The sequence below is a fragment of the Acyrthosiphon pisum genome, chromosome X (genome assembly GCF_005508785.2).
Source record: "Acyrthosiphon pisum isolate AL4f chromosome X, pea_aphid_22Mar2018_4r6ur, whole genome shotgun sequence".
In the NCBI taxonomy this organism is placed as follows: Eukaryota; Metazoa; Arthropoda; class Insecta; order Hemiptera; family Aphididae; genus Acyrthosiphon; species Acyrthosiphon pisum.
Window position 1 is genome coordinate 118,418,112 of NC_042493.1, and position 10,856 is coordinate 118,428,967.

A 10,856-nucleotide genomic window follows, 5' to 3' on the forward strand; every position below is an offset into this window, starting at 1 on the left:
GCTTATAAAATGCTCAAATTTAAAACAAGGTTCCGCGTAAGTAGGTTATATGTAAATTACTTTGTTCACAATAATATCATCAAATATACTTAGTAATATCATACGCTGTCTGAACGTCTTCGCTGAGAATCGTTTTTCTTATACAATGATATTATATCAGTGAATTCAAATTTAACACCGTTCATCCATTACAGTGACCCACTTGTAACCTACTGTTCAGCAAAGCGACATCCACTTGCCCACCTTTTTTAATTTAATAGTTGATTTCGTAACAATTTGAACAATACATAAATGCTTATAAAAAAAATTGCTTACCTATGTAGGTATATATAATATATTTTTAATATTTGTCAACTGCTATTGTAACATTATATCAGGAGTTTTGTATTTTCACACTTTTTGACCAAACAAATAGAATTTTATTGACATTTAGTTATTTTGTTGAAATTTTAAAATATTATTCGAAGATAAATGACATTTTTTAGAGTACCTATATCATAATATTTTATACACAAAATGACATTTTCAAATGTAAACATTTCAAATATACAAACTACTGTGTTTATAAAATAATTTAATCGCAATTACATCATTAATTCATATAGTTGTAGTAATATCATAGACTGACATACCGTCTTCGCTCAGAATCGTTTTTCGTATACGTACTATGATTTTATAACACTGAATTCAAATTTAACACCATCTATACAATGACCCACTTGTAAATTACTGTGGGTACACCAGAGTGACACCTACTTCTTCGCTTTTTTAACTAGGAAGCTACTAATGTTTGTTTTCATAATTTTCATAATCTTGTAAAAATTAGAACCTCAAATTCTTAAAAAACTGTTGCCTATGTAATATTTTTAATATTCTTAAATAATTGCTAAAAGAAAAACGTATGCTAGATCTTATATTGTGTCCTTGATATTTTAAAATAGGTACCAAACTTTTTTTACCATCCAGTATCCTAAAATGTTTTATAAACAATTAAATCCAAAATTTTAAAAGTCCATAATACCTATCTATGCCTTTATTTTAACATAATAGACAAATAATAATACTTGAATAAATACTTAATTGTACCTATACTCGTATATTATGTGGGGGAGATAAATAAATTGACAATATTGACCATTGTTAAATATAAGTACTATACTACTGTGGTATAGTATATTGAATCAATGAATTGATATTATATGTTGGTACATTTAAGATTCTGAGAGGAGCTATGAATATAAAATATTATAATTTTATATATTTTTACTCAAAATCTTTTCGAGAAAATCGATTTTGATCTTTGGTGCAACTCTAAATCAAAAGACCGTAGGTACATGAAATTTTGACTGAATTTTTATATTAGCATTTTCTATACACCATAACATTTTCCAAATAGTTTGACTTATTTTGAGCTGTTTACGGACATTTTCAGTTTTCATTTTTTTTAGTTTTCTTTTCTATAAATATCAATAAAATGTTGGTTAAAAAAGCTTGACAATTTAATAGAAAGCTCATAGTATATATTGTTTCAAATGCAGATGAAAAAGTGTTCAAAAGTTAGAAAAATGTTAAAAATCCAGCGACATTTTTTTTTAAAGCTTTTAAAGTTTGAATTTTGACAAAAGGCGTAAGAATCACGAAAATTTGCAATTTATTTTGAGTTTGAAATTACGAATAATAATTTTTTTAGATCTAAGTTTTTAAAATGTAATAAAAGATTCCTTATAATAGTTAATCCACCATTATCAAAAAAAAAATGTCTGTGAAAGTTAAATTAAATTTATATGAGCATTTGAAGTTCAGATTTTTACAACATTGGATATTGACTTAATATCTCAAATCTCAAATCTCATGTACATTTAAATTTTATAAATGATTTTGTAGTTAAAAATTTATAAAATGTTCAACTATTATAGGTAAGGTTTGAAAACGTACAATGACGTACCAGGTAAATATTTTATTTTGCAACCAAAAAATTTAAAAAATATAAAATTGAATCGATTTTTTCCATACTATTGATACCCGTTAATTACGTATGATATAAATCATGTGATAACATTTTAAAATGAATGAATGTTTATTTGAGTTTTTATGTTTAATTAATCACTTTAATATATATTATATATTTTAATAATATTAAACCATATTACATATTATAATTATCATCTATATTTGTAAAAATTGAGCGTGAAAATGTACGTAGGTATCTCATCAATCGAGGACAGCTGGTAACCAGCTGCTGGTTCGATTTTTCTCAAATTATAAATAATATAATACACTGTTGCGTCATTGTTGTATTTTTTACATTCATATATCCTAATTTTCCGATGGATTTTCCTAAAATTTTCTTTCGTAAAAACCTTCTCCTGTCAATTACGAACATCTTAAAAAAAATTTGAGCCAAATCGGACCAGCCGTTCTCGATTGATGAGGTAACGGACATTTTTCACGCTCCATTTTTATAAATATAGATTAATAAAATAGATTTTATTTAATTTAAAAAATACATGAATAATATTTTTTTATTTTAAAAAAGTTTTTAAAGTATTTTAGTAGTGCTCAGTATTAAATATAAAATAATAACGAAACTTAAATGTAATTATTAATTTATGAATAAACTAAATAATATGTACCAGCTGTTGCGGTTTAACATAATGTAGGTACCTACTAATAAAATAATTTAGTTATTACTGTTTAATTTAATTTTTTTTTATTTTATCGTTCTATTAAATTTTATTTTAAACTTGGGTTACATACCCTATTATAAATATTTCAAATAATTTAATAAAAAAATAATTCCTAGTTAATTTTCTTTATATTTAAGAAATTTGGCGGTATTTTACTGATATAGAGGGACCTGTTTGGAAAATCCAAAATTAATTTTACTTTTGTTATACTTTAATACAATGTACTTATGTACCTATGTGTAATGGTACAAAGTTGGGGCACTGTTATCAAGTTCCTAGCGAACCAGTGGTGCTCAGCATGACAGTCTTCTTTTCATCCAGCCGTTTTATATATTAGTTTTTAGCAACGGTATGATCAATAAAGTGTAATAAGCACAGCTGTATACTTGAATGTAAATTATTAAAATGATTACACTACGTTCAATATAATATATTTTTTTATTATACTCGATCAACTAATGACAGATACTACATATAATTTAATACTTATTTTACACATTATAATCTATAGACATAGAAAAAATATTTACATATTATATTACACATAGCATATATTTATATATTTAATTCCACGCATTAATTAATTCTACTCAAAAAATTGAATTTAATGTATTTGAATTATCAAAATGATTTCACTATGTTCAATTTAATGTATTTTTTTGTTATACTCGAACAACTAATGACAGATACTTTATATAGGTAATTTAATATTTATTTTACACATTATAATCTAGAGACATAGAAAAATCATATACATATTATATTACACATAACATATTTTTATATTTACTCCACACATAAATTAATTCTACTTAAAAAATTGAATTTAACATAATAATATGTTATAATTTAAAAATATTTATTATATAGAAAGGAGGGAGGGATAATCTGATGGCATGAAAAAATTTTCAAAAGTATTAAGTCCAATAGAAATAAAGTAAAACCTTATGAGAGACCCCCAATAAGAAGTAAATCTTTTTAAAATGAAAAATGACTGTCCTAAAAAACCTATATCTTGTATATTTTAGTTTCCTTATAATGGGAATTCCTTTCTAATGGAAATATCAATTAATTGATACCAGATGACAAATCCCAACTATACTGCTTTTTGTTGGTATGACGTGCTCCATGACATTTTCGCTTTGATTCCAAAATAAATGTTGTTGAGCTGATATTGCATTTAAGACGTCTTTTTATTTTTTTACATCTTCGTAATTGATCTCCACGAGTAAATTCTATAAATGCAGATATCATATTTGTATGGGTTTTCTTCAATATGTATCCTTGTATGCCTTAGTTATTTAGCTGATGCAATATAAAATACTTTATCTAATAGATAACATTTATATGGTTTTTATCTATGAACTTTTATAATATGTGTCTTAATATTAGCTTTTGAACAAAATGTTTTCAAACAAATGTCACATTTAAAAAGGCTTTTGGGTGCATGTGTATTTATGTGGTTTTTTACATGGACCTTTTGAGCAAACCGTTTACCACAGATATCACACTCAAATGTTTGCTCTTCAGTGTTCATGTGTATGTACTTTTTATGGGTATGTAGATTTGATTTAGATATATACTTTTTATCACAGATGTCACATTTAAAAGGTTTTACTCCAGTGTGTATTCTCATATGAATATCCACTGATTTCTTATGACAAAACTTTTTATAACAAATGTCACATTTATAACTCCTTTCGCGTGTATGTGTATTTATGTGGCTTTTTAAATGGCAGTTTTGAGTAAACCGTTTACAACAGATACCACATTCAAATGGCCGTTCTCCAGTGTGTATTCTCATATGAGTATCCATTAAATTCTTGTAACAAAACTTTTTAGAGCAAATAACACATTTGTAAGTCCTTTCGCGTGTATGTGTATTTATGTGGCGTTTTAAATGGCAGTTTCGAACATACCGTTTACCACAGATATCACACTCAAATACCCGTTCTCTGGTGTGAATTATTGAATGACTTTTTAAAGAAGATGGGTTAGAAAATCTTTGATTGCAAAAATCACATTTATGTGGTTTTACTATAGTTTGTGTTTTCTTGTGTACCTTTGCTCTTGATGTAATTTTAGTTTTTTTATGAGGAATCGAACGAGGAATGAATTCTGGTTCTTGGCTTTCATTATCAACTGATCCTTGAAAAACAAAACACCCTATGAAATCTTTTTCAACTTTAATTTCTGTATCAGTTGTCTTTACTTTTTCTTCAGCTTCACATATAGTTCTAAAAAATAAAATTATTGAGATTATTACCCATATTAACAATATGATATACAAGATGATTTTTCCATTCATTATTCAAATTATAAAAATTTTACACTAGAACAAAAAGTTTGAATAAAAACAACTGCAATATAGAGCAATCATTATTAAATTTTGGATAGAAAATTGAGACGTTAAAATTCCACAATTTAATTAACAATTTTTTTAAGTGGTAATATAACAATAACTATTATATTATAATATGATATCTATATAATAATAATAATAATAATAATAATAATAATTTATTCAACTCAGATAAGATACAAACAAGAAAAGAAAAACAAACATAAGTATTATATAAATATATATTGCATTTAAATGTGAAAATGAGAATCAAATTTGTGTACAAAAAATATAGACCTACCTATATTAATGTTAGTTAAAAATATTATGATTAAGAATAGTTAAATATCTTTATTTATATTTATATTCAACAATTCTTACCCCATTTATAATATAAAAATAATTATTTATTATTAGATAGGTAGGTAACTACTATTTAAATTAGATACAATGTACATATTAAATAAGTTATGAAAACAACTAGTTAGTTAAAGAAAATAAAATTCTTTTAAAATATAGGGTATGTAGTAATAGGGTAAGTTAGTAGTTAAGATTAAAAATATGGCATCACTTTTTTCATTACATTTAGATTTTTTATGATGATATTGTTCTTTTATAATAATTGGTATTTGAATGCATTTTCCCTAAAAGTTCAAAAAATTTAGCACATCTCAGCCTGTGAAAATGTACATTTCATAGTTTTAATTCCTCGCTCATAAATAATATTTTCCTAGCATTTTGACCTAAAATTAACTTGTCAATATTTAATAAATTTTTACATATGCATATGTACTATACATATAGTTTCTATGGATTGTAACTTTTACTATAACTTCTCATAAAATATAGAATTTTCATAGAATTTTGAATTAATATTACCTTTGTATACTTACATGCATAGTTTTTATGGATTGTATTTGTTTAATCATAACATTTATAACTTGTTGTAATATTGAAATTATATTATAAGGTTATTCACACATAGGTTCATTCACATGTATAAATTAAAACCTAACCTAATCGTTCTTACATAACCTCACCTTTTTAATAAATGTGCGCATATTACCAAAATATTGGTTGCTTTAAATAATAAATAAATACATAATTTATTTTTCAATTGGATAACTAAACTAGTTTTAAGCCCCTGGCATGAGCTATATGTATAATTATATGTTCTATAAGTTTAAATTGTCAAGCATGTAAGTATTAGGGTTATTATATTGGAGTATTGGTCCCATAGTGTGATATTTTATATCTGTAAGTTCAATATTGTATAGGTTGTATATTTAACGCCACTGGAAGGCATTGTGTCTTGGAGGCATGAATGACGGAATAATAATAATGATAAATAATATTGTACCTAGCTAATTATTATAAGTATCGAACATTTTATAAATAATTAGTATATTAATATGTACTTAAATGTGTTAGCTTAAATATATATAATTGATAGTATATAAATTTCAAGACTTTAATTTAATAAATATTATTTATTTAGCACAAACAGATTATCGTTAAAATAAATCAAACATTATGAAATTTGAATCGACCCATATTGAGTATATTCATAAGAATTAATAATAGTTAAAAGTTTCGACTCAAGATTTCACATATTGTACATTTAGTTGCAGGTCCCCACAAATATCCTTATAGTATCTAATATTTTCGACTCGATCAGAAGAAAATCTTGTTAATTATTACTTATTATGAATTGTACTTCATTACAAAAAAAAGGATATAACTGTATAAATATTAAATGTATGTTAAAATATTATGATTATTAAATCGTTAAATATTTTTGTTTATAGGTTAGATATCAATAAATTTCATATTACACTATAAGGTAAATACAATTCTTACCCAATCTGTAATTGGTCATTAAAATGGTCTATTTGTGTAAATTCTTCTTTAATAAACACATTTGATATGTCTTGATCACACCTAAAGGAAAATAATTATTTATTATTAGATAGGTAGGTAACTACTGTTTAAATTAGATACAATATACAATATACATAATACATAAGTTATAAAAATAACTAGTTATTTTAAGAAAATAAAATTGTTTCAAAATTTAGGATAAAATTACATATTTTTGTAATATTACACAAAAGTGTATTTTCTCACTTGGAATTTGTCGAAGAATCAATATTTGCTTTTCTTTATAACAAGAAGTAGAATGTTAATAAGTTGATAAGTTTAAATATTAAATGTTCAAGATTTATAAACTTAAGGCAATACTCAATTTCTTTTGATAAAACTATTTTCTCACAAAAAAACTAATACAATACTCAATCCAGAATAATGATAATTGTTTATTTGTTTTTCAAATGTCAACCTATATGTTTTAAGAAGACACGGAACTCGCATGTGTTATCTCGGTCTTACAAATGTGTAACATACCAAATTTAAGGCTCAGCAGATTACGTTTAGCTCTGTTAGTTTAAAAATTAGAGTGAATTGACCTCTTATAAAATTCAAATGTAAGATTATTATCTAGGCAACCTCATGGGCTTTTTATTATATTTTAATAAGTTTGCGCATTTTAAGATGTTCAAACAATTTACAGTTTTATAATAAACATTACTTGCTTTAAAATTAAAATATAATAAAAGGTCAATGCAATAGCCTAGATCAACGTTTCTAAAACTGTGGTTGGTGACAGACAGCTCGTAGGTGGTACGCTAAGATTATCTTGCTTTATTATTAATAAAAATAAAAATTGTCCATATTTCATTTTATTTGTATGAATCAAATGGTTAAATTATCATAATTTTGTAGTTAAAAAGGTTGAGAACTGCTGGCCTGGATAATGAGTTAGGTAATTATAATTAAGTTCCTATGCAACACAAAAGATTTGTTAAAAATTATTACTTAGTCAGTTATACTCAAAACTATTTTTAATACTTTAAAATGCTTATATTGCATCTAATGATTTTCAAAACAAAAATATGAATATCCTATGAATACTATCTTTGAATAACCACTGATACAAAAAAACAGTATTATTGAGAATTAATAATTCTATATAATGTTAACATAATATATAAGTCAAAACTCTTGTAAAAATTATTATACAAACATTTAGAAAAATTAATCAATATAAATAAAAAAAAAATGACTTATAAGTTATATTTTAATCCCCCGATATTTATTTCCCACAAACTTATAAATTGTTAAATATTTTTATTTATAGGTTAGATATCATTAAATTTCATATTACACTATAAGGTAAATACAATTCTTACCCAATTTGTAATTGGTCATTTGTATGGTCTATTTGTGTAAATTCTTCTTTAATAGGCTTATTCATTACACCTTGATCACACCTAAAAGGAATTGCCAAAAAAATAATTATTTATTATTAGATAGGTAGGTACCTAACTACTATTTTAATTAGTTACAATGTACATAATACATAAGTTATAATAACAAATAGTTAGTTTAAGAAAATAAAATTCTTTTAACATTTGGGGTAAAATTACATAATATTTTTCTAATATATATTACATTAAAAGTATATTTGCTTACTTGAGATTTGTTGTAGAGTCATTTATTGTTGTTCTTGACGTTGCCATACTGAATTTTATATCCTCCTTAATGTTGTTTGAAAAAAACCTTGTAAAAAAATGTAATTAAGGACCTGTTAATTTATTTATGAATTTATTATACATTTTAGGAAAATAAAATGTTAACATTAGTGATCATAAGCCACCGCTTTTAACTCACAACTTGGGTCTAGCAGGATAATTGTATAAGAATGAATAAAAAATTTAAAATTTACAAATTTAATAATAAATTCCAATTATTATTTATAGGTACTTGAAATAGCAAATCAAAGATCAACATAAAACACAAAAATGTATAACTTTTTATAATATAATTGAGATATGAAGAAGTACTGACAAAGTTATAATCATAGATAAGAATACTAAAATATAATTGTGTACATAAGTGATCAACATTAGTTATATTATGAGAATGTATATTACGGCTATTATATAGCTGTGTTGTGTTTAATCAGTATGTAGACAAAATAGATAATTATACCAAACTTATGTCCAAAATGGTTTTGTCATACCTGCATAGAATACATTCAGTTAAGTATTAAATTTTTATTTACATGGGTATAAATTAGATATAAATCGTTGAATAGAGATACATATTTTATTGCAACTTGAAGTTACATGATACTTATACTAATAGCAGCACAGCTACACTTACTACTTACTTCTTTCACACTGTAAAGTGTAAATGATTTGAGCTGTTAGTTGATTTAAAGCTGATACAAATTGAGGTTTAAGAAGGTTGAACTCTGGATTTTCGGTCTGAAAAAAATATTTCACACAATCTGCAGCTGCTGTAGAACGGTGGGCGCCTTTGAACATGTAAAATGAAACAGGTCCGCGCCCCGCAGGCGCCTGACACAACCCACGCCCGGACAAGACAATAGAATTTTGCCGCCACTGCTGCAGTGTGGCAACCTTAAATCCTTATCATTCACCCCGTTTGCGTGCCACGGTTTAAGATAGTTGAAAAGATATATCACGGACCAAGAAAGAATGGACTGGAAATGAACAGGAGGGCGAGTGACGGGGTACCAGGCCGCTTAAGGTTTCGAGTAGGCTTGTGGGCTCTAAAGCAAAAACATTTGAGTGTAACGAATAACGAAGGTTTTCAAGAAGAAATATTCGATACGTATCTATATGGAATAGTTACGTACCAACTCGTATAGAAATCTGAGACCGATACGGGACCGGTACGTATCGCTTGTATATTACCGCAGGCTTCTATATCACACTACTACTATTACGTATAATTATAGATCTATGCGTGTAACTTTTCGAACGCTTTTGAACTCGAATTTCTTCCCTGAAAAACTTGAACGATACATATTAAATATATTATATATTATTATATATTATATATTATATATCCTATACTATAAAATTAAGATTCCGAGAACCGTGGCGCCCCCTAGGTATAGTGTACCAATGGAACAGAAAACGCCGGCTATAGTGAACCCGTGGCATAAAAAATTAAACACCGCTCCGTTTCTACAGTCCGCCTGACCCGTTCCCGTTCCTTAACGCAACCAATCGCGTATCTTCGCCACAGCGGCGGGCGGTTGGTTTTCAAATGTTTCAAAACTAAACGTTTTTCGAAAAATATTACGCTTTTTACGCCGTTTTTCACTTCTTCCACATTTTATCACCCCCGTCACTCCTCTATTCACATATAGTTTGTGCGGTTTGTACTCGATATCGGTCTATAGCCATCGCAATCGTAGCAGCGTCGGTCGTTATTATTACTTTTTCCGTTTTTCTCGATTCGTTTCGTTTTTTCAACTGCCGTTTGTGCTCTATTTGTTAATTTTATTTATTTAAATTCGGTGTGTACACTTTAAAATTCGCGTTCACGAAATGTCAGTCAGTCTTCGTTCCAACGCATCAGTGCACGATTTTGTTTTTGATTCAATAAATATTGCATTATTGTTTGGTCCTTAATAACGTTGGTATATTGCTTAACGTAAACACAATTTTGCGGTTTGATTTAAATAAATGTATTATTCAAACATATATTATAATAATGTTATCATAATAATAACGGTCAGATCATTGAATAAATTACAATTAAAGATTAAACAGTGTGTAGATACATCAAATTATATACGATACATCGATATATATCGAATATATTGGTTTACGTCGCTCCGTTGATACACAGCGTTACAGCTTAAGTAATGAAGTTTTAACCGAAATTAGCAACACGAATCGTGGCGTAGTAGGATGGGCATAGGCATAGGCGGAGATTTAGGGGGGGCTTGA

The 10,856-nt window shown here is 26.4% G+C and overlaps 1 protein-coding gene across 1 annotated transcript; it reads right to left on the minus strand.

Annotated features, from left to right (window-relative positions):
• Positions 1 to 3,617: 3,617 nt before the first annotated feature.
• LOC103309584 (zinc finger protein 239-like) lies at positions 3,618 to 8,606 on the minus strand. Its single transcript, XM_016804799.2, has 4 exons — positions 8,560 to 8,606; positions 8,277 to 8,357; positions 6,889 to 6,969; positions 3,618 to 4,924 (listed from the first exon to the last, which is right to left on the minus strand). Exons 1-4 carry the CDS (start codon positions 8,604 to 8,606, stop codon positions 4,042 to 4,044), a joined length of 1,092 nt encoding a protein of 363 aa, XP_016660288.1. The 3' UTR covers positions 3,618 to 4,041.
• Positions 8,607 to 10,856: the final 2,250 nt, after the last annotated feature.